Source organism: Ursus maritimus, unplaced genomic scaffold (genome assembly GCF_017311325.1).
Source record: "Ursus maritimus isolate PB19 unplaced genomic scaffold, ASM1731132v1 scaffold_25, whole genome shotgun sequence".
Taxonomy (NCBI): Eukaryota; Metazoa; Chordata; class Mammalia; order Carnivora; family Ursidae; genus Ursus; species Ursus maritimus.
The window spans coordinates 35,149,873-35,174,902 of NW_024425008.1; the positions used below are offsets into that span (position 1 = coordinate 35,149,873).

Sequence of the window (25,030 nt, forward strand, 5' to 3'; positions counted from 1 at the left end):
AGTCATCTAAGCTAAAGTAGAGCAAAAGAAGTGGTCTACCTACTTTCTTAGAACACTGTGGTTGAGCCTGACAGCCTGCGTTCAGTTTTAACTGCTGGTTACTAAGTGTAACTTCAGATCTTAACACCTGTGCTTCCATTTCCTCAATGGTAAATTGGAGATCCTGATAGTATCCACTTCATAAGGCTGTAGAATCCAGTAGATACTGCTCTGTGTGCATCTTAGTCAACCTCAGAGTAGCATTTACTGCTGTTGACCTCTTTGTCCTTCTTAATACACTCTTCCCACTTAGCTCCCGAGACCCCAATTTCTAGTTCTTTTCTTCTCCTACCTTCTACTCCTTTTCATTTGTGTTGTTTGGTGGTTCTTTTTCTGTCTGATTTCTAAATGTTGGATGCCTGTGGGTCCTGTCCTTTCTTCCTATTTACTCCTTTCCTAGGTGATCCATTAGTCTCATGGCTTTAAAACCATCTGTATGCCAAGGAGTCCTTATATGTCTCTAGTCCTGACCTGTCCAGCTCTGAGGTCCAGATTCATATGTCTGATTCCCTCCTGGATATTGCTTCTTTAACACATTCCTGACTGGATCTCTGGACCTCCCCACCTCCAAACAAGTAAACAAAGTTTTCCCTTTCCCAGCCATCTCCATCTTGGGTAAATGGCCGTAAATCTCTGACTCATCCTTGATTCTTTCCTTTTCTTTACCCCACATATCCAGGCCAGCAGCAGATATTACTTCCAGAGTAGATTTTGAATCAATCTACTTCTTTCTCCTCTGCCACCATCCCAGTCCAAGCCATCACCATTGCGTGCCACCTCCATAGGCTTCTAACTTGTTCTCTCCCTGTCTGTTCAGTACAGAGAGCTACAAGGATGATTTTTTTTTAAGCAAAAATAAAATCCTGTCACATTTCTGTTTAAGATCAACTAATGGCTTCCTATGACACTTAAAATAAAATCAAATCTCTCCTTTTCATAGCTTATACATCTGGGCTCAGTTTCCGTAGTGAGAAAGTTAGGGTTCTTGTGAATCTAACTAAAATATAAGCTCCTGAAGGGCACAGACTTTCTTCTGCTTTGTGCATTGTTACTTTCCCAATGCCTGGAATAGTGTGTGAATATAATGAGCATTTAATAAATATTTGTTAAGTGAATAAACACATATAGATTGTATGGGACCCCAAAAGCCTTTCTTCTTTCCTCTTTTAGAGCAGCATATTATACTTCATTATTTTCTGCATTATGTAGAAAGTCCAGCAAAGGCTTCTGGTGCAGTCTCCTTTCTTTTCGCCTCTTGCCTTCTACACATTTAGCCCCTGCTCCCTACCCCCCCCCCCCGTTTTATTCTTCATATCTGAGGACATATTTGGGTCATTGGGAGAGGATAGATGATAAGTAGGACGAGAAACAGAATAGAAATTGAAAAGGAACCCTGAGAATAGTAGCAACCACATTTAAAAAAATAGGCATTTTCTGCAGAAATCTTGGAATATATGCAGAAATAGTAGAATAGAATAATGAATCCTCATCTCTAAATCTCCCAGTTTCAACAGTTATCAACTCCTGGACATTCTTTGCACAACCAGCATTTAATCTGGAAATTGCCTATTGTAAAGGACTGCATCATTAGTTTATAGACATTTGTATCACAGATACAGCTTATCCTTGGCATCGCTACTGTTTTTTTAAAGTTTATTTATTTTTAAATAATCTCTACACCCACTGTGGGGCTTGAACTCATGACCCCAAGATCAAGAATTGTGTGCTTTTCCGACTGAGCCAGCCAGGCACCCCGGTATTTTGTAAACCAACGAGAACAGACTAGATGTGGTTTCAAGGGTGTTAGGTTCGGAAATATCTTTTCTGATTTGCTTTTCGTAAATGTCTGAAATTTTACCATTGGTTCAACTGTACATTTGCAAATTGTGAGTAAACCTGAGAAGGGAAATACATAAAGCCCATTAGCAGTTATTTATATCTTAGTGTAAATTGGTTAATTAGAAGCACGCTTGACCGGTAAGAGCAGGCTTTGGTGGGAGGTCTAAGATCAAAGGGACCTGGGGTGAGGATGGCCGTATGAGGACAAGGAGTGCTGTTCAAGAGGGCACGAGGTGCAGCTCCGTCTCTTTCCACCTTTGTCTAGAGGTGGTCCTGGCCTCAAAGCCTGTAGAAGGAGGTCCCCGTTCCAGTTTGGTGGTGTTCTGTCATCTGTCATTTGGGTTCCCTTCGGCTGGCTGCAAACCTTGTGTAAGGCTGCCCAGGAGGTACTTCCAGCTAACTCTGCTGCTTGTTTATTTTTAGGTATCTTGCAATATATTCAGAACTCTCCCTCCTAGTGACAGCAATGAATTTGATCCAGAAGAAGATGAACCTACCCTTGAGGCATCGTGGCCACACTTACAGGTACTTTGAACTACCATTTGTTATAAAAGCAAGCTCCATTAACTCATTAGCTGATTAGCATGGGAATTTCTTAAAGGCCTTGATTCACCCAGAAATCAAATTAGAGAAACATTAATGGAAAGCCAGAGAACGCTCTCTGTGTTTCTCTTGGTAATTAGGATGCCAAAAGAATAAAACGATAAGTTGCGGTGTAATGCTTTAGTGTGTCTCCTCCCAGGTTGTGGAGCCAGCCAGCAGTTCTTCCTCTTTTGTCAGAGCTTCTGTGTGAGCCTGCCTGCTGGAGCCTCCAACAGGAACTGGACTATTTTCACATTAATATTAGTTAGATGTGATTAGGTCACAGAGTTTATATCTCATTTTCATCAGCCGGTAGGGACCTTGAATGCCTGTCTTCGTGATAGCCACAAATGTGTTTCTGTAGCCTGCAAAGGCAAAAACAAATTGCAGTGGTTATTTCGTAGTGTTGTAGGGAAGAGCGACAGCTGATAGAGAGCTTGTGTAAAGGCCAGTTTTGTTCTCTTGCACGGAGAAGGCCATGTTTTCCAGTCATACGCATGTGTCAGGACAAATCACAGCCATCCCTGCAGCTCCTTTGCCGACACTAGGCCCATCTGTACTGTATGTACTTGCCCATTCCGGTCATTTTCCGTCTTCCCTTCGTGGCTGCTTGTGCTGCAGGCCAACATTTCTCAAAGGACTAGAACAAGGAAATGGGAATGTAATGCTCTCCCAAGCTATCTTTCCATTGAGTTAGAATGTCCTCAGAGGCCGGATGACAACCAGCCAAGAGGGAAGGGATGGTAGAGAGGGACTAAAACCTTGTATAGTTTCAGCCAGAGGCAGAAGCCATTGTAATCTTTGAAGTGTGCTCATGGCTACTAGTTGGCTTTCGAAAGAGCAGAAAACTGTGCCGCAGCGAGATGAGGCCTAGAGATTAGTCTAAAAGTTTCTATTTTCCCCATTTCAGAATTTTTGACATCAGTTTGCAGCTTTCCCTGTCCTGCTTTGGCATTTCCAGGTTGCCACAGATATACATGTGTGCTGTTTCCCCTAGTTATGGAGAGAGCTTTCTGGGCCTCTGTTTCCTCAGCTCTTCCCCAGGCGTGTTATACATATGTATTCCTGCTGCTAATGCCAAGATTGAGTAAATTAGTTAAAGTGCTGTGGCTGATTTCCTATTTTAGCTGCTTGATTTTTTTTTTTTAAAGGTGTCAGACATACTATCTGCAATCTAAAAAATTTAGAAAATTATTTGTGCTTTTCATGGTGTATCCCAGATTGTGACAAAAATTAAAATGAAAAAAATGATTCCTTTGAATAGGTGGACTTCTTATCATGTCTGATTCCTCATGTTTGGCACCAGTTCGTAAAGTGCAGTGCAGTCTGGAGAAATATAAAATACAAAACAAACAAGATAATCTCCTCAGGAAGTCCCACATCTCACAGTGGAAAGGCCAGGAAGAAAGCTGTCTTCAAAGCTTCAACTTGTCTTCTCCACATCCCAGAGACAGCAGACTACTCTTGCCATTTGCAAGAGCGTTTTGAATCGTCTAAATCATGATCACCAGAGATACAAATTTCCCCTAAAGCACAGTAAAGTTGAACTGAGTATTTCAGTTAATCCTTCCTAAGCTTAATGACTCTATAAAATACAGACCAAATTAATTTCTAAAGCTATGAAACTAAATTCTGTCACCAAAAATCTCTAGCTTACACTGTGTCATTACTCCAGGAGCATTCACTGTTAGTTCCCCCGAAACTCTAAACCAAAGCGACAATGAGGCGTGATGATGAGACCTATATACCCATACGATGTAAAGTCACAAACTGTATTCCAGAACGGGCTGGCTTCATCTGTGTTGACACCCTGTTCAAGCCTATAATCCTCTGATCCCTGCTTTAGCTTAGGGGGAAATACGACTTCGACTGATCAGGTAAAGGAAACCTACTTTTAAAATTCACAAATTAACCTTCATTTGTAATAAAGGTCAAGTCAGTAGGCACACTGTTGCCTTCAACTATTCCTTTCTGGAGGTCTTTGTACTCAAGATTCCTGTGTTTCTCTTACGTATTCTGACTATACAAATTAGTCACCTTTCCATTTTCACTGATAGGTGGTTTTAGTACTAACAAGAACACTCACTGAGCATTCAAAAAATCTCCTTTTCTGTTCATGACAGGTCATTCATGTTATAGTGAGTTATTACTGAATTTAACATTTTACTTTTTAATTGATCCAACAATGTTTTCGTGACCCAAACATAGCACTTTCTTAGACCTTTTCATTTTGTATTAACTCCAGCATTAGCAGTGTGCTGCTTCGTGTAGATCACATTTTTATAAGAAAGCACAGTGTTTATTACCAAATATCTGATAATAGTACAAAACAACAAAATTGCATTGAGATATGGTTAATGGGTGATGGGCTAGGCAGTGAGCCTAGCCAGTTGACTGTTTCTTCACATCTCTTGTCTGATTTAAATTTGTGGCCCATACAAAACTCCTAACAAATCATGGATCTTTGGAGATATTTAAAAATAGAAAGAAGTTTGGGGGGCCTGGGTAGCTCAGTCAGTTAAGCATCTGAGTCTTGATTTCAGTTCAGGTCATGATCTCAGGGTTGTGAGCTCAAGCCCTGAGCACCACGTCTGGGGCTCCATGCTCAGCGGGAAGTCTGCTGGAGATTCTCTCTCTCCCTCTCCCTTTGCTCGCTCGCTGTCTCTCTCAAATAAATAAATAAACCTTTAAGAAAAATAGAAAAAAAGTTTAAATCCACAAGTTTTTAGTTTAAATAGATCAAAGGTTCTGTATGTGTGTTATTTGCTCTTTTCTATTATCTGTTTTGGTATCTTTTAAATTGGTGTTCCATAGTTACCATGGTTATTCTTTGTGTATTTTCTCTATTTGGATCTGTAGTTCCAGTAGAATATGATTTTGTAGGACTTCCATTTACAATCAGGGGAATGTTTTTAGTGCTTTACACTTCAGACTGAAAAACAGAAATGCTGAAGTCTTTTTAACTCATGTTCCTTGGCGAGTTCACTGATGTGATCTTGAAAAGTAAATTATTCTCAGTCCCCAGTCTTTCCTTCCCTTTAAGGGTTCAAGGGAGATTTTTGATTTTGAGCAAAAATCTGTCTTGTAAGTGTAGAGAACATTTATGCTTATTAATAAATGTGTCTAAAGTGTTTCCACCAAACTGTTTTAAACCATAACTGCTTTTAAGGGACCACAAGGGAGAGAGTACTTTGCCAGTCCCGCTAGAAAGCCCTGCCAGTCCACAAATCAGGCCTGCAAGATGAGGATCTGTCCACTTTGTGGGAACTAAACCTCCTTTTATGGGTCGTTTGAATAGGGCTGACATTCTATTTGTAAAAGAAAGAGTTGAAAAATTAGCATATTGAAAAAAAGAATAATTCTTCTAGAGGGTATTGGGGGCTCAGTCATATTATCATGCCTAGAAGTACAGCTTGACGATGTTCAGATCATTGGGCAAGAAGTTTTTCTGAATTCAGAGTTTCAAAGAGAAAAACGGTTTTTTTACCTTAAAGTAAAATCCTAATGTGAATACCCAGTTTAAGTGTGAAGTTAGAGTCTGAAGTCAAAAGGTCACTGTATGATGCATTTAGGTTAGAGGTAACAGCAGACTCTTGGGGGACCCTGAGACCTGATTTTCAGACCTGCAAAGTCAAAACTAGTTTGATGATAATACTATGCTATCTGCTGTTTTCACTGTGTTGACATTGGAAACGGATAGTTGTAAAAGCATTGGTGGTTGAAATTGCTGCTGCCTTAGCACAAATCAAGACGTTTGTGGCAAATTGGCTTTGTGATCCTATTCATCACTGCCATGTGCTGACAATTAAGAAAACAAAAGCCAGGGGTGCCTGGGTGGCTCAGTCGTTAAGCGGTTGCCAGTGATCCTAGGGTCCTAGGATCCAGCCCCGGGTCAGGCTCCCTGCTCTGCTGGGAGCCTGCTTCTTCCTCTCCCACTCCCCCTGCTTGTGTTCCCTCTCTTTGCTGGCTGTCTCTCTCTCTGTCAAATGAATAAATAAAATCTTTAAAAAAAAAAGCCAATTTCAATTAAAAATGTTCTTGGAAAAGCAGCAAAAATTATGAAATTAAATATTATTAAATCTTGACCTTTGAGTACACATTTAAAAACATTCTTCGTGACAAAGACGGAAGCCGAAGTATGCACAAAGCCCCGTGACTCATACTGAAATACACTGATGGTCTTGTGCTAAAGCACTTATTTGACTGTTTGAGCTACAAGCTAAACTAGCTGGTTTTTCATGAAATGTTATTTTTACTGGTAGGACTGTCTGGCACACTGTAGTTCCATCTTGGGTATTTGGTGGATGTTTTCTTGAAAATAGACAAAACAGCTGTTACCACTGATAAAATTAGAGCATTTAAGCAAAATTTAGAATTAGAATTTTGGAAAACTTTTATCTTTCTGCTGTCACCTTGAACTTTATAGCTTGTCAAAACTTAGACTTTTTGATTAAATTGGAGATATTAAGGAATATGACTTTTGATACTGTATAATAAAACTTGTTGGCATTTGAAAAATCTGCATAACTCAGTGAAGCAGTATTTTCCAGTTGGCCGATGAGTGTTGTTAGGAAACCGTGGATGGGTAAAAAGCCATTCAAAGTGCAAGACAGATGATTGGAATTTAGTGTAACAGTATGAAAAATTCATTGATCTTGGCTTCAGATTGCAACTCCTATTTAAGAAACTCAAGTTTTGGTGTAATATCAAAGAAGAGTTTCCACAATTTATGTGAAAAGACTATGAAAATACTCATCCTTTTTCATACTACTGGATCTGCATGAGGCTTGATTTCTTTATATACTTCAACCAAAACAGTGTATTCGCAACAGATTGAATATGGAAGCAGATAATAATAATCTGTTTTCTAATATTCAATTAAAGAGATTTTTCAAAAATAAAAAAATAATGCTTCTGAGTAATTTTTTGGAAAATAATTTCCAACCTTAACTTAGGTTAATGTGTAATATATTTTATTACTTTAAAATGAAATAACAAATAGGTATTTTAAATTTTCTCAGTTTGTATTTCTGACTTTACGTATGTGAGTATATGCATTTTCATATATATATCATCTAAGCAAAAGGTTTGGAGTCTTCAACCGTTTTTAAATGTAAAGGAGCAAGATTGAAAAGTTTGAGAATGCTATTTTAGGCAATAGTGATAATGGTGATACGTGTTAGTCACTATGCATAGCACTTTATATATATTATCACATTTAATCTTAGGGGTTATCATCCCCATTATTCAGTTGAAGAAACAAACTTTTAGAGAAATGAACTTGCCTAGGGTTGCACAGTTGGTAAAGGACAGGGCTAGACTTCCAACCCAGTGCCTGTCTGTCTCTTGTTAAAAGTTCCATTTTTTATATACTGTAGCTGTATACTCTGCCAGGATCTAATGTATACTTTAACATAGATTTATTTTGCAAAAGAGCATGAACAATGATCTTCTACTGCTTATTGGAACAGTTATTTGAGATTGACTCTACAAATGAGGATATTTTTATTTCTTGCAGATGAGAGTATTCTGCTAAACTATCATATATTGCTTAGAGGAGTGTAAATTGCCATAAATTTTCTGAAAGGAAATTTAGTAATGAGTGTTAAAAATCCTGAAATGTTTAGATATGTTTTGCTCTAACATTTCCACTTGTAGAAATATTTCCTCGTGAAATAACTGAGCAAATGCACCTTGATGTATATTATATAACATACATTGTGGCATAATTTGATAGAGAAGTAATTCAGAAACTACTTAGATGTCCAAGCATAGGAGATTGGTTAAATTGATTATGAATAATGGAATTATTCATTGTAAATTATGTATGATGGAGTACTTGTAGCTGCTAAGAATGATGGCTTAGATATTATTGCATAAATTGTATACAATATATCATTTAGATGGTAAAAGTAGTTTGAAAGCTATATAAAAATTATTTATAGTTCATTGATATGTTGTAGGAATATAGAGAAAAATCAAGAGGTTTATACATTAAATTGTTAACAGTGGTTATCGCTAAATGGTGATGCTATGGGGGATTTTTATTTGCTTTGTTTGGCTGTATTTTCGGATTTTTAATTTAAAAAGTTAAAAAACATAATAGCAACTGTGAGCCACAAGAAGGGCTAGCATAGCTTGTAGTTGATATTAAAACTCAATTTTCTAAGCCCTGTCAGTTTTAGTGTTACAGGCTTTTTATGGTTTTTGATACTATGCTCAGTGAATTATAATTTGAAACTAACTATAATCTGTTTGTTGCAGCTTGTATATGAATTTTTCATACGATTTTTGGAAAGCCAAGAATTCCAACCCAGCATTGCCAAAAAATACATAGATCAGAAATTTGTATTACAGGTAAGCAGAATTTTACGGTTGCATGTATTTGTTATTCAGTTGATAACACTTTACCTTATTTTCTCTTAATCGTTTAAAAATCTTTCAGTGACAGTTATATCACCTTTTAAACAAAACTGTGTACATAAGTTAGTTTCCGTTATTGCCCAGTAAAAGTAATAGGTACCTCTTTATTGTTTAGTTTATTGCTGGAAATTAATTTCGTTTTAAACAACAAGGAATGCTAATGCCTAAATCCCTGCAGTTTTCTTTCTTAATATTTAATTATAAAAGCATTTCATTTATAGGACCTCTAGTTTGTGGGAATCTTTGCTTTAGCTGGAAAACTCCTATTTGCATAAGGCTTCTTAAGGAACTATTGCAGAGATTCGTTGAAACTGAATAAGCATGGTCTACAGCATGAATAACCTTCAACAAATCATCAGAATCAGTTACTGCTGAGCTTTCCACAGCTAGGAAACAGCACTGCTTAACACTTTAAAATTCCTCTAAAGTGATTAACTCTCAACCTATTCGTTTGGAGCTTCTCAGGGTGTATATTCTTCTTGATTTGCCATTTTACATTTTATGACTATAGACCACATCTTCCTTTTTACCTGGGACTTGGGAATGTTCATGACATTGAATTTTTGGGTAACATCTTCTTGCTCCTGTTGTTGACATGCATCTGTAAAAATGGGTACTGGATAATGATGTACTGTATGGTGACTAACATAATAAAAATTTTTTTAAAAAATGGGTACTGAAGCAAACTGGTGTATGGACTATTGTAGCTCCTTTCTAAGTGATTAATGAGCACCTCACATCAAAAAGAATAAATATCTCCTAGTGAGCCAGTAAGCAGAACTTCAAATTTAAAACATTATTTTGGCAGGAAGTTGATCTTCTGTGCCTTATTACCTGGATAAAGGTTGATAGCCTTTGTGATGACCTCATTTCCCCTCCTTAATTCAATTAATACATTCAGAATTTTGGATATATTAGGTTGAGAGGCTTTGGAAGAGTGAGGTTTTGGAAAAGAGGCTTTGGAAAAAGAGGTAGGTAAATAGATGGATACATGGAGCATTGGGTAAACAGGTCCACTGATCCAGATTCTTATACCAAGGAGGCAAAACGCATTTCAGACAAAAAAGCAACATGTAACAGGTCTGTGTTTTGTATTGGAAAGTCCTCACGTTTATATAGCACTGTATAATTGTCAGAGCATCTTTACATGCATTATTTAATTTAATTCATACCATAATCTAAAACAGACACAGCTAAATTTCAGGCCTATTCTGTAGATGAATAAACTGAGGTCTAGAAACTTTATCAAGTTTTCCCAAGCACATTTCCTATTCTGGTTTTCTGTCCATTATGTCATGAAGCCTCCCTGTGATTTCCCTCACTATAACTTGGAATGACTTCAAGGCAGGAATAACCCTCACTTCTCAACACTAATGAAATATTAAGGTTCCCTTATATTTATGGTAAATGAAAATACCCAAGAAGATCAGATAGTGAAGCCTGTGTTTAGTTGACATGGAAACAGTATGAACTAGGATCTTACGATGCAGCCAGTGCCTTTTTTTTTTTTTTTTTTTTACATGAAAAGCACGCAAGACCCAGCTCACTGTGTTCTTCTTGGTAGATGGGTACTGATGATAATAAAGCTCATAAGATTAAAACATCAGAGAAGCCCAGACTTGAAAGGGATGTTTTGGGGTTATCTGTTCCAGTTCTTTACCCAGTGAGTTAGTTTCCTTTGAGACCCGAGAAGGGGTCACTCCAATTTACCCTTTTTTAATGAGGAAGGACCATATACCTGGGCAGATTGTTAGAAAGTTCTTTATGTTGAACCTCCCTATTCCTTGTGCCGTTTGGCCTTATTTCCCGCTCGGACATAACGTTTCAGGTCTTAGAACACAGTGCTTGTGTTTACCTCTTGGCTCTAGGAACAGGAGTAGCCGCTCAAATGCTTGTAGGTTCATTTATAACAAGTTGATGACCAGATGTCAGACAATAGGAGGTAGACAGGTTTCTATTAAAGGGAGCTTTGGCTGCCCCTCTTCTTTCAGTTATTGTTAGACTTTTTTTTTTTTCTCCCTCAAGAGAAACAAATCCAGATTTTTATGTGAAGTGTTCTGATGAACTAAACCCACCTGCCTTCTGGATCTAGCTTAGCAGCTGTCAGTGTGCATTCTCTGCTCTAGACTGTGTCCTTACTTCTGTCAACCCTGTCTCATTCGTCTGTTTTGGAAGTCTTCAACACGTGTCCATTTGTCTTTAAAAATGATATCTGTGTCTGAACATAGTGCCTTGAGCCTGGTCGGTCCAGCACAGCCTAGAATTGGATTCTCCATTCCCTTGTGTGGGTCTCTTAAAGGGGGAGTCTCATTAGCTATTCTTGCTGCTCCATGGCACTGTTAACTTAGGTCAAGCTTGTGGTCTTTAACTGGTTTCTAATTCAGTTTTATGCATGATGGTGTAAAGCCATGTTTTCCCTTGTTTTTGTTCATTGTACAGTTTGCCTTTTAATCTACGTGTAGGATTTGACATATATTCCTGCAGAGTATCATTTCTTCCCAGCCTTTTGAAGTCTTTCTGGATCTGAGTCTGTCACCCACTGTATTCATTGTGCCTTCCGTCTTTATCACAGCTGTGACTTTCTTAACTGTGCTAGTAGCTATTGGCTTCGTCTTAGGTCATTGATTAAAATTGTTAGAAGAGCCAGCACTGGTGACAGAGGCCTTTGGCATGTCTTTAGCAACTTTCCTCTATTTTAACACAAGTTCATTAATCAGCAGTCTTTGGATTCCATCCTTGAACCTGTTAGACATTTACTCTAGAATAGTATCATCCTTCTTACATTTTAAAATTTTGTTCAGAGTGCCTGGGTGGCTCAGTTAGTTGAGTGTCTTGACTCTTGGTTTCGGCTCAGGTCGTGATCTCAGGCTTGTGAGCTCAGGCCCCCGCATCGGGCTCCATGCTCAGTGCAGGGTCTGCTTGGGACTCTCTTCCTCTCCCTCTGCTTCCCACCCCTAAAATAAATAAATAAATCTTTAAAAAAAATGCTTAAAAATTGTTTTGTTGTTGTTCATAAGGAGGCTGTAGGGACTCTGTCAGATGCTGTGGTAGAAGCCGGGACTTTGTCTTTACAGCAACCCCCCATCTATGGGCCTTGAGACTTTATCATAAAAAGGAATGCTCGAATGCAGTTCTTCTGCCTTGGGACATTAGTGAGCTTCTAGGGACTACTGGTATTCATTGGTAATGTTGCCCGCAGTACTTACAACCCATGTGATTGCTCATCTATCATCTGTCTCTGAATTTTGCCAGAGACAAGAAATCAAGTATACATAGTGAGTCCACCTACTTATACTTAATGTTTTCAGCCCTTGCCTCATTTTTATAACCTTTGCCTCCGTTACCTTCCCTGTGCTGGATCTGTTGATGAACTCCGCCTTTACACCAGGGCTCTCAGCAGTTCCTAAATCAGTCAGGAAGGGACAGGCAGGGTATTGGCAAAATCAATAACGCCACTGGGTGGTACTTGGATGTAATCGTATGACTAACCAGAGTATTACCTATCATATTGGGGATAAACCCTGGGTGCCGATTAGCTGCCATTTTCCAGAATTCACTGTTCATTCATGTTGGTAACCTATAAGGTTGGTCTCCTGCCCCTTTTCCTATCCTCTAGTCTACTGATGACTTACCTGGGATCCCAGCCCCTCCTAGGAGTGGGCTCTCAATCCCCTACGTAATTTTCCTAAGCTCCCTTCCTGGGAGATTTGATTCCGACTTGGGACCTGCTTGGCCTTTTGGAGCTTAAGGCATTGTTGCTACAATTCTGTGCCGCCTTTCCCCACCCTCCTTTTCCCTCTGCCACCAGGCCTTACCTGTCTCTGAGCTGGTAGCTCCTTCATTTGTGTACCTCGTAGTCAGCTCCTTCATTATTTATACCCCCACTTTCCCCCTGCTTGTTTCTCTCCCCGCAGCCTTCCATGGTGCCACTTAGTCCTGGTGTGCTTTGTGCCCAAGCTTGGTTTTCTTCTGACATGGGAACCCTCATACCTTCCCCTCTTGCAAATCGGGATGACATTGACCACATTCTTTTTCTTTGAGCAGATTTTTTATTCTCTGTGGATTCTCAAAAGGAATTTTGGTGATGTCAACTTAAAACTTTTTAGTTAGACATAATTTATTCTAGCCACGAGATTTAAACCTTATTTTCTATAGCAGCTAGCTGTATTCTTCCCAGTCTATTCTGACTCTCATTTTTCCTGTCAGTAAAGACAAAAGCAAAGTAAGAATTGAGCTATTTCAACATGATGTAGTGGAAAGAAAGTTAACAAGCTGTGGATTTGCATCCTGACCCCTCTGTGTACTCTAAGTAGTATATATGATAGGAGCTAAGACTATGTGCTGTGGGGTAAGAAGGAGCTGCATTGAAACCCTGGCTTTTCCACTTTCCACCTACTTGGCAGCGGGATTTGCAGCCAGTTAATATACTCGCTGTCTGAGCTTGAGTCTCCTCATTTGCAACATGAGGTAACAGGAAAATAGGATGTACCCCCAAACTGACAGTTGTTAAATCTGCTTAATTGAGTTGGCACTATGGGTGCAAAGACAGACTCCCTCCCTTCATTTGTAAACAAGTACTTGAAAACGTGGGTAGATTTTTGACTCTTCTGAGCCTCAGTGTTTTCTTCTGTAAAATGGCTATAATGGTGACTTCTCTGTCTTACAAGTTACAGCAAGTAGGCTTGTTACGGTGATAAAATGATATGACTTCTAAAAACGTCTGCTGGTATCATGCATGGATTATAATAGTTGCTCATTAAGTATTAATTCCTTTTTTATACACTCCTCATACTACATTATCTACCCATATTAGTAGGATATCTTATTTTTCTTGATTCCAGTATTAATTTTAAAAAGTCCACCTTTTGGAATGAAATGTAAAAGTTTATGTGAAACTTATAAGAAATTTTTACATAGAAGTCTTGAATAAATAACATATTCCTAGATGGGAAATTTGCCATCATAAGGTTATCCATAGAATTTCAAGTTAATTTATACATCTGATGCAATTCTAATTAAAATTTCAGTAGTTTTGGGGCACCTGGGTGGCTCAGTTAAGCATCTGCCTTCAGCTCAGGTCATGATCCCAGGACCCTGGGATCGAACCCCATGTCGGGTTCCCTCCTTAACAGGAGAGTCTGCTTCTCCCGCTCCCCCACCCCCAATTCATGCTCTCTCTCTCAAATAAATAAATAAAATCTTTTTTAAAAGTAGTTTTTTTATTTGAAAACTTCAAAAGTTCATGAAGTAAAAGACATTTTTGAAAAAGAAAATAATACAATCCCTTGCCTATTAGATATTAAAACATAAATATACTGAATTAAAACTATAAAGGTACATGAATGAAAACAGTGTGGCATATGGGCGCCTGGATGGCTCAGTAGGTTAAGCGTCCAACTCTTGATTTTGGCTCAGGTCATGATCTCAGGGGCGTGAGATTGAGCCCTGTGTTGGGTTCTGCAGTCAGCGCAGAGTCTGCTGGAGATTCTCTCTGCCTCTCCCTCTGCCCCTCCCCCCACCCGTTACNTCTCTAAATAAATAAATAAATAAATAAATAAAATCTTAAAAAAAAAAAAAAAACCTAACAGCAACAGTGTGGCATGGGTACAGGAGGGAGACTGGGACATAGCAGAGGCTCGGGTAGAAAACACCCTTCTTAGTATGCCAAAAACTCACAGAAAATGTACCTACACACAGATAAATAGACATGTGTGTTGTACATACATGTATATTAACTTGGTATAATCCTCTGAAGACAAAAATTGATAGTTATCTATCAACTTAAATTCTGTCAACTTAAATTTTATCCACTGAGCAATTCCTTGAGAAGTAGATAAGTACACAAAGATATATGTACAAGGCTATTGAATGCATCATTGTTAATAATTATTAGAAAATTGGAAACAACTTAAAAGTTCCTCAGTAGGGGGTTGGTTGACTAAACCGTGGACATTCATATAATGGAATATTCAGGTTGTAAAGAGAGTGAGATAGAGCTACGCATCATCTGTTTTTAAGTGACGCATGCACATTCTGGAACAGTATGATTTTTTTGAACCTGAGTTTTATTTTAGGGAAAAGGAGTGTTTGTGTATGCACTAAACATTTTGGAAGGCAATACACCAAATTGTTAATTGTGTGGTAGAATGTGATTATGTGTGACGATCATCACTTTCTGATTTTTGTATTTCTCTATTTTTTACATTTAAAAATAATGAACATATATGTTATAATCAGTAAGAGGAGTAAAAATATTTAGATTACAAGTACATTCTCATTTTGTTGCCTGGCATTTTTCATAAACCTCAGCTGATTTTGTGCCTGAGCCTTCCTGAGACTGTTTTTGTAGGACTGCACCATTCATTTATACTTCACATTTGTTGTGTTTCCTTCCTTTCGTCACTTGTATATGTCCTTCTAAAATCTGAAGTTCATGGGGCGCCTGGGTGGCTCAGTCGTTAAGCGTCTGCCTTTGGCTCAGGGCGTGATCCTGGGTCCTGGGATCGAGCCCTACATCGGGCTCCTCTGCTGGGAGCCTGCTTATTCCTCTCCCACTCCCCCTGCTTGTGTTGCCTGTCTCGCTGGCTGTCTGTCTCTCTGTCAAATAAATAAATAAAATCTTTAAAAAAATAAAATAAAACAAAATCTGAAGTTCAGTGGAAAGCTGCCAGTGTTGCCTCAAGAGCCCTTTTCAATACTACTCATTTTCATCCTCATCAGGAGCAGTATAGATTGGTGGTTAAGTGTTTATACACTGGTTTGAATTCAGACTCTGGCATTTTTTTAGGGCATGACCCTGGGCAGGTTATATGACTGCGTTGCCTCAGTTTCCTCATCTGGAAATATATATAATTGCAATTTTGCTGAAAGGTTGTTGTGGCGATTTAATAAGCGAACACGTACATGAGCCCTTGGAACAATTCCTGACAAGAGGCAGTGGTCAGCAAATGTTATGTTGCTGCTGTCCCTACTATTTCGATTAGGACCAGTTCTTGTTTTTGAGAATCTGCTTTCGTCATATTTTCTAGAATAGCCTCAGTCCACGAAGTCATATGGTGTTGGTCTATCAGCATCTTAACCAGCATGTTATGAATTTTTTGAAATCTGGCTTTTACCGTTCTGAAAATCAAAGGAACCCTTTGGACTTCTACGTATATGGCTCCTCTCTGGCTGCTGAGATTTTTTCAGATGTTAAATTCATATGTCCTTGCATTCATTTCACCATTGGTTTCTTCCGGTGTTAGAGGTGAATGTTTATTAGTGCCAGGAGCATATACTTTTAATAGGTGAGAAGCAGGGATAGCACGTTCAAATCTTTACAGAGGCCAGATGAGTGGTAGGTAATGAAGTAGTCTAGGTGTGACAGGGAGTGATGGAAACAGTGGTAAACTAGAGAGGTCAAGAGAACCTGGAAATCCAGATTTTTGTATGGGCCAGACAAAACTCTCTGGGAGTTGTACCTTTGAAGAGTTTGCTGTTTTTTAATTCAAGAATGGTATCCCTGACTGACTTGCTTGAATTTCATTGTAATTTTTGTGAAATCTAGATTTACAGAACCTTTAGCATTTCGTATGTCCTTAATCTAAGTCTACACGAGAAAGCGGTCAGAGATTTATCAAGGATAGTTGGTTGGTGACATAGTGCATCATGTCTGTGGTAATGTTGTTGATTTTAGACATAGTAGCTGCCTACTGCAGCCATAAGTGTGCAGGCTGGCTTAGGCTTATGGAACGTGTGTCTTCCCAGTAAAGATCGTTTTCATCTGGGTTAGGACTGTTGGGAAAATGGTTTCTTCATGATCTCTGCCCCCCCCCCCCGCCCCCGCCTCTCCCCTGCCACCCCCACCCAAAGATGGGTTGCCGAACCTTGAATTATTTCCTTGGGTGTATTATTGTGGCAAGAGTTTAGTAGCATATTTCTAAAGACTGCTTTCAACCACTCTGCAAATCTGAAAAGCAGTCAGTGGTTGCTAAGAGACATACTGTTCAAGCGTCCCCATAAACATATGTACTGCTGGAGATTGCGATTTAGCAATTTGTAGTTCACATTTGCAGTTATATTTAGCTGAAAGGTGCCATGATTATCATGCAAATTATGCAAATCATTTACCGTGTCCTTAAAAGTGACCTTTCCTTATTGTGTTTTAAAAACTAAAGACAAATTGGGCAAGACACAAACCAACTGGTTAAAAAATTTTAAGTCCTAAACTGAAATAAATTTCGTGAGGCCTTGAATCTCAGCTCTAATACAAAGAGCTATTTTCCAAACAAGTTCCTTGAGTATGTCAAAACGTTTACATTTCTGTCTCAGAGTCCATAGCAAATAAAACTTGAGAGAACTTATTCAATCAGGAATTTTATCAGATAGCCATTACCAGTGAAGAAAGCACCTCTCCACCTCATCCCATCCAGCCTAGCCCGTAACTCAGCAACCTTGGAGAAGGGCCGGAGCGCTGAGGCTCCTGCGTCCAGGCCAGCTCTGTGGGTGTGTGGCTTGGGCCGTGACGCGGGGCCGCGTGGAGAAGGGCCCTGCTCTTGCTTTCATGCTTTGCTGTTGCTGTCTTGAAATTGTTTCTAGTTCGTGAACAAGGAGCACTGCATTTTCATTTTGCATGGGGCCCCACAAATTACGTAGCTAGTCCCCGCCTGCATCCTACTAAATGCATCCTTAGGTGGAATAACCACTCTTTCTTGAAATGCTGACCAAACCGATTGTCTTAAAGTCTTAAATTGCCAGCTTTTGTTGAATCGGTCAAAACAAAAGCTTAACGGAGAAAAGAATGGACTTCTCTAGTTTGTGGAAGGAATGCCTGAAATTAGGAAGAAAATAAAAGCATGCAGCTTGGCAGATTTGTTCATATTTGGAGGACTTACACCTTTGAAATATTTATACTGAATTTCCAGAGGAGTCTTGAAGTCAGAGTTGCTGGAAGCTTATAATGTGTAACCTTTTGATCCTTGATCCCCACCGTGCTTTCTCAGTGGTGCCGTAGATGAGCTCGTTTGATGTGTTGGTCCTCTTCAGTTCTGATTCAGTGGAGTCAGGCTGCTGTTGGCTCTTGCTACTTGGGTTCCGGGCTGTTTTCTCCATGTGCAGAGGTGTTTGGAAGGTATCATTTCTCAGGTGGTAGAATAGCTAAAGTTAAAAACAAAGCCAGAAATGTGGAGAGCTGATTTTAGTTTGGATGAAAACAGCGTGGACGTGAACACATGCAGAATACCAGTTTCATTGGATGGTCTTCAGAATCTTCTGTACATGGAATGGGGCGTGGTAGTTGCTTCTTTATCATAGCAGAGGGCAGTTGGGCTTTTTGTTTCAAGCCTCTTGCTCTTAATTGGGGCGCCTGGGGTGGTGCAGTTGGTTAAGTGTCCGACTCTTGGTTTCAGCTCAGGTCGTGATCTCAGCGTGGTAAGATTGAGTCCTGCATCAGGCTCTGTGATCAGTTATGGCCTCTGCTTGAGATTCTCTCTCCCCCTCTCTCTGCCCCTTCTGCTCATGCTTTCTCTCTCTCTCTCTCTCAAATAAATAAATAGATCTTTGACAAATTTTTTTAATTGATAAAGTAATGTCTGTTTAAAAAAATTCAAATATATTTATACGGTTTATAGAGACAAATAGCAGTCTCTTGCCTCAGTCCTTCCCCAGCCGAGTCTCACTCCCTAGAGGTAACCACATTCAAGTCTTTTAGCTGTTTGCTTGTATGTGTCTCCATATCTCTAAATAGCATTCTTATACTTCAGTTTCTTGATTTTTAAAATCTTTTCCTACTGTAAATCATCGTATGTCTCTCTATCTCCTGCCTCTCTTATCTTAACAATGTAGTTAGTTATGTCACAAAGTCTAATGAAGCGAAGTGTAGTGTTGCATTAGTAGGACTGTGTACATGTTGTTCATAGCTGAGGCACGTATTATGCTAGAATTGCATTTTTTCTCTTGTAGAGCTTTTTTTTAAAACCCCTGGAATGAATAATTGCCTTATTTTTCACATGCTTGCTTTCCTATGTATGGGTTACTAGTTCACCCCTCAGTTCTTCTCCAACAGCACCATACAACTCTTCTCAGTCTGGCCCACGCATCAGCCAGTCTCTCAGTTCCATTGTTCTCCTCGGAGGCCTCCTTCCTGGAGCTGGAACCCCATCATCCTGCTCTGGTCGGCACTGGTGGCTTCCCGTAGGCTGTATCCACAGTGGTTGTCCTGGGGCTTCCCTTTGCCACTCTTCTGCACTGTGTCTTTGCTGGCTTATCTCCCTTTCTGTATTTTGGCAGAATACATCCTCTAGATGCTTTCCAAGAAAGTATGAATGAGATATAAATTTTTCAAGACCTGGTTCTCTGAACATGTCTTTATTCTACCCACATACTTGATTGACATTTTGGCCGGGTATAGATTTATATGTTAGAACCCATATTCCCTCAGAAGTTTTAGGGAATTCTGGGTTGTCTTCTGTTTCCAGTGTTGGAATTGAGGAGGCCTGCACCAGCTGAACTCCTTATCCTTTATAGTGACCTATTTTCTCCCTAAGCTTTTGAGATCTACTCTTTGTCCCCAATGTCCAGATAATTCAAAGTGGTGTGCTTTGGTGCAGGTCTTTGTTTACTAATTGTGCAGAGAACATAATGGCCCTTATATATATTGAAACTCATGTCCTTTTTTTTTTTTAATTGCATTGAATTCTTGCCCCAATAATTTCATTTTCTTTGTTTTTGTGTCTCTGTACCTCTTCTCTGTGCGTTTTTGGAATGCGTTGGACCTTCTGGATTGATCCTCTAGTTATCTTCTTCTATACACTGTCGTCTTCTTTTGGTTATACTTTCAGCATACATTTGCTCATTTTAATGTTCCAGTTCTTCTGAAATTTTTATTTCTGTTACATCTTGAATTTCCAAAAGTTTTTTTATTTTCTGAATATTCATCTGTAACAGCTCTGCTTTTGTTTCAGGGATCCAGTAGATATGTTTATTTCTGAGGACAAGTTGTTTTCTTCAGTTTGTTTGTTTACTTTTTACTTGCATTGTGGCTGTTTCCTCTGAGTTATGATTGTTTGTTTTGGTTTCTGTCTTTTATGTTAGGATGTCTGGTGATCCTTGGCTTCATAGTTACATGTTAGTCATCAGAGAGGCTTCTTAGGGCCATCTGAGAGCCTTCTTAGAACTTCTCTGTGTGTGTGTGTGTGTGTGTGTGTGTGTGTGTGTGTGCGCACACGCAAATGGGAGACAGTTAGTACATTGAGCAGAGACCTTGCTCTTTCATTAAGAAACCCTCCAATATTAGTGTATTAATAGGTGTTTCCTCTTGAGGCTGTCAAGGGGCTGAGGCTGAGGTCCCTCAAAAGGGACCTTCCTATCCCCTGCCTCATCCAGAATTTGGGGGGCTTAGTCCGGGAAGGGTGCCAGCAAAGGTCTCATTCTTTAGCATGCAGAGTTTTATTTAATCCTTTTATTTTCAATAAAATTTTCACTTTACTGTATCCAGTGTCTTGAAGACTAGAGACTTGTGTGTTTATGCTCTCCAGACTTTGATTGGAAATCTTCAGTCCACTGCTTGGGACGTGGATTTGGGAGGTCTTGTTACTCTTCCCACAAACTTTGAACCGGCCCTCCTGTGTTTAGCTCCCCACACCCTTGCCATCAGATATATCTGGCGTCTTCAATTCTTAAGCCTTTTAAGGGTTCTCTGGTGTGAACTGGCTGCTTCTTGTTTGGCTTCCGTCCCTGCTGGCAGAATGAAAAAACAGTTAGCAGAGTGGAGAAAGAGGAAACCTAAGATAGTTACCCCTTGCCATCCACTTTCCATCTTTGAAAAATGTGCAAATTTGTCTCATCTGCTCTCTACTCCTCTCTGCCCCATGTGTTTCTGCCTTTTTTATTCCTTTATTCTCATCTCAGGGAGGGCTCAGGAGGAGAAAGTTTCTGTCTCTCATGTCTAATTGGGAGACCCTAACTGCCTTTTTCATTCTGCCCTTCTCATTTCACTGTAGATTTTTTATGAGGTTCAAAGGAGGGTTCTTTGGCTAAATCACTCCATGGTTCATCCCTGTTTGTTAGCTTCAGGAAGCCTGGTTTTGTAAACTAGGAGTCAGCATGTTGACAGGTCTGTCTTTGCTCTGTAATCACCTTGGAAGCTCTCCAGGTTCTTTTCTCTGACAACAAGGTGCTGCTCTATCGTAGGGAATATAGTCCACTAGGCATTTACAGATGCTGGGTTATATTTCTCATTGCTTCTTTGTGGGGAGTATATATATGACTAAATACAAACATATTTTGTTTTGGAGATCAGAGCTCATCCTATGCCCCCCTTTTTGGGCCTGTGCATTATTATACTTTTTCTTTTGTCTTTTACACCATAAAATCATCAAAAATGTGTTCTATAGAGCAGCAGCAAAGTAATTTATATGCTGTAATTTTTCTTTCTCATAGGACGTTTTATATATATTTTAACATACATATTAATATATATATATTAATATATATATATTTTTTTGGCTTTGTAAATGACTTAAGTTAGATGCCTGGCAATGCATGTTTTTTGAGGGCCTAATAACATTAACATAACTAATTTAACATTAGTTAAATAATTTTTGCTTAATTATTAAATTTTCGTTAAACTCTTAAGATTAACAGTACATACATAAGCATGGTTGATTCAGGTTTTGCTAACAGTACACCCCCTCAAACGTTTTCTTATTTATGTTGGTTGCAGATTACTCATTAAATCCTTTTACAGCATTTAAAAATAGAAACCAAATTAAAAAAGAGAATTTAAAAGGTTTATTATTTCCATTAACAAGGACTAGGATGAGTAGATTAGAGATCTTATGTCATTTTGTGTGTGTGGTTGAGAAGAGATACTTACCCCTTGGGGCCTTTTTTTACTTATAAGGGCCACAGACCTTTCTTTCTTAGACTGTTTCCTGTGGAAACGCATAGTTGACTTTCTCATTGCTTTCCCGATGGGCTCCAAGTTTGTTGAGTAGTGTGTGTGCGTGCAGCAACAAGGACAGTTCCTGGCATATGCAGAAATTGATTGGTCGATTGATTGCGTGGCTAAGTGGGCAGAGCGATGGCAGTTCTTTTAACATCATCTTCAGTTCTGATAGGCTGCTGGTGAAGGTATGTGCTGTTGGACCTGCCATGAGCACTCTCCTTCCACTTTAGCCTTCTAATTTCTTCATAGGTCAGCTTGGATGTCACTTCCTCCAGAAGCCTTCCCTATCACTCTGCTTCTCCCAGACAGATTTGTGTGCTATGTATTTAGCACCCTAAACCACTTATGCTGTACCCCTCATTTACCTGTACCCCTCATTTAGACTATGCTCCGTGAAAGCTGATTGTGTCTGTCTTGCCGTCTTCGTGCCCTTGACACCTTGCCCAGTGGCTGACTCTTAATAGGCGTATTTATTTGAGGTATTCATTTTTTGGATGGATGGGTGGGTGGATGGATGACATTGTGTAGCCAAAAATCACATCTGTCTCACTGCCCAGTTTTGAAGATTCTCCTTCAGTTGGTACTTCCTGCCATTATTTGAAGGGCCATTCTTTGTCTCTGATTTTGTCTTCCGTTCAAAGAAAAGCAGCAAGCAAAAGTAGATAATTTATTTGATTACTGCCCACTGAGTTACTCTTCTGCTCTCGGCCGAATGTCTTCATCACCTGATTCACGCTTGTGTATGTCTTGATAGCGTTTTTGGTAGTTAGGTAGTCTGTGTTCATTTGCATACTGTCTATATGCTCTTGAAATGTTTTACTATAAAGTCAGCTTCAGTATAAACAATGAGTCTTGCTTTGTTGTGATGATAATGAATGTATGAGGCACACAGTAAAATTCAAACCAGTCTCCAAGTTTGTTCTTCCGCTAGAGAAGAACCTGCCCTCTGTCATTTAAAAAAAAATAAAGCCTTATTGAGATATAATTCATATACCATAAAATTCACCCTTTTAAAGTTTATAATTCAGTGTTTTTAGTGTATTCACCAACTTATGCAACCATCACTGCTGTGTAATCGCAGAGTACTTTTTATCAGCCCCCAAACACCATATTCCTTAGCAGACATTCTGCATTCTGCTGTCTGTGTGGATTGGTGTGTTCCAGAAATTTCACAGAAATGGAATCATACAGTAATTGGCCCTTTCTGTCTGGCGTGTCTCAGCAAGATGTTTGAGGGGCTCATCCGTGTGGTAGCATGTATCCGTATTTGTTCCTTTTTACGGCCGAATACTAGTCCATTGGAGCACGTTTTGCTCATCCCCGATTGGCTGATGGGCGTTAGGGTTGTCTCCGCTTTTGGCTGTTGTGAGTCGTGCTGCTGTGGACGTTCATGTGCAAGTTTTTGTGTTGACATGTTGATGTCAGGCTTCAGTTTTTAACTTTAGATTAGAAATAAGTAGAAACTTAACAGATGTTATTCGTGTGTAGCATATCTACAGAAACTGTAAAGTTCATCTCAGTGAATGTTACAGAGTGAGCACACCTGCTTAACAAGAACCGCGCTCTACAGAGAGAACATTTTCGGTATCTCTGGGGACGTTCAGATGTTGGCTTTGGTTTAGGTTGTTCCATTTACCTGCATGCTCGAGTAGAGCTGAAGGCTTCGTCCTAACTGTATGTTTGGAACATAAGCCGCGGAGCTAGTTTATGTTATGGTCGTGCAGCAGCTGAGCTCACAGGCGCTAGGGCCTCAGCTGCTGGGGTTCAGATCCCAGCTCTGCCATATGTGTGAATCCGTGGGCAAATTGCCTGACATCTCTGTGCTCCGATTTCCTCATCTGTAAAATGGGGATAAGGGGGGGCGTCTGTCTGGGTGGTTCGGGTGATTAAGTGTCCAACTTTTGATCTCAGCTCAGGTCTTGGTCTCAGAGTCATGAGTTCAAGCCCCGCATTGGAGTAGAGCCTACTTAAACAAAAAGCTACCTCATAGGGAGGTTTAATACAAGTAGATGGCTTAGAAAATTGTGTGAAGGTCCTACTAAGTGCTGTCTATGGTGTTCTCTTATTATTGTTGGAATGATCATTGTTACTGTGCCTATCTCTTCATCAGAATGTAAGCCCCTTATCTGACTTATGTATCACTGTGTGTCCAAAGACTAGCACTGTACCTGGCACATAATAGATACTGAATAAATTTTTGAAGTGAAGGAGGGAGGGATTTTAAATGATGAGCGGCAGAGCTCCTAAATCGTTTCCTGAACCCACTTTGACAGCTACACTGTCTTTCATTTACAACAGCTTTTGGAGCTATTTGACAGCGAAGATCCTCGGGAACGGGACTACTTAAAAACAGTCTTACACAGAATTTATGGCAAATTTCTTGGTCTTAGAGCATTTATCCGAAAACAGATTAACAATATTTTTCTAAGGTAAGCGGAGGGTGGGGAGAGAAGGAGAAGCAAAATTGGTGGTTTTATAGAAGTCTTAAATAAACTTCAAATATTTGAACATTGTGTACTGACTTTATTCTTTCTTTTCTTTTTTAAAAAAGGTTTGTTTATGAAACAGAACACTTCAATGGTGTAGCTGAACTGCTGGAAATATTAGGAAGGTAAGCACATTTTTAGCTAATTGCTAATCTCAGGTGAATAGCATTTTGAAAATTAGATTCAAGCGGCACAGGGAAATGCTGACCTAGATCTCTTGCTGTATGTACATTGGGTACTCTGATTTGTGCTTTTGTATGTTTCCCAACTGACTCTACAAGACACGATTTCTTGTTCCTCCTTGTTGCACCATTCTGCATTGCTAATTCTACTGGAATGACTGAAAGAGCTAACAGTTTGTTCATTGCTGCAGAGACAATACATCTAATTGCAGTTGAGCCTGTTACTCCACAACATCTTGTTAGTTTCTGGGCTACCTGTCCTTTGCCATATCTTTTGAAAGCAAGTTAAAATAAATTGGAAAGATTGCCATTTTCAAAGGAACTATGTACCCAGGTGTAGTTCTTGAACAGCTGCTGCCGGGAGAAGTGGAATGAATTGGAAACAGACAGCTGTTGTGTAGGGTTTTATACACAAGGGAGGTTAATGTGACTGGACAATGTGATTACTTAGTTTGCCCTCCTAATGTCAGGAGAAAAAGAAGGTGGAGTCACATGGTTTTTTCTGTGACTTCCCCAGGCGGGGGCTCTATGTCTATGGTATTCTTGGTTGGAGA

General features: G+C 39.5%; 1 protein-coding gene across 3 annotated transcripts in view; it reads left to right on the forward strand.

The window, feature by feature from the left end:
* The window catches only part of PPP2R5E (protein phosphatase 2 regulatory subunit B'epsilon), a 143,590-nt gene that overhangs the window by 99,059 nt on the left and 19,501 nt on the right, over positions 1-25,030 (forward strand). For all 3 annotated transcript variants that reach the window (XM_008701085.2, XM_008701099.2, XM_008701091.2), the window contains exons 4-7: positions 2,302-2,403; positions 8,725-8,817; positions 24,107-24,237; positions 24,360-24,419. In XM_008701085.2, coding sequence (XP_008699307.1) covers positions 2,302-2,403; positions 8,725-8,817; positions 24,107-24,237; positions 24,360-24,419 — 386 coding nt within the window. The remainder of the gene's footprint in view (positions 1-2,301; positions 2,404-8,724; positions 8,818-24,106; positions 24,238-24,359; positions 24,420-25,030) is intronic.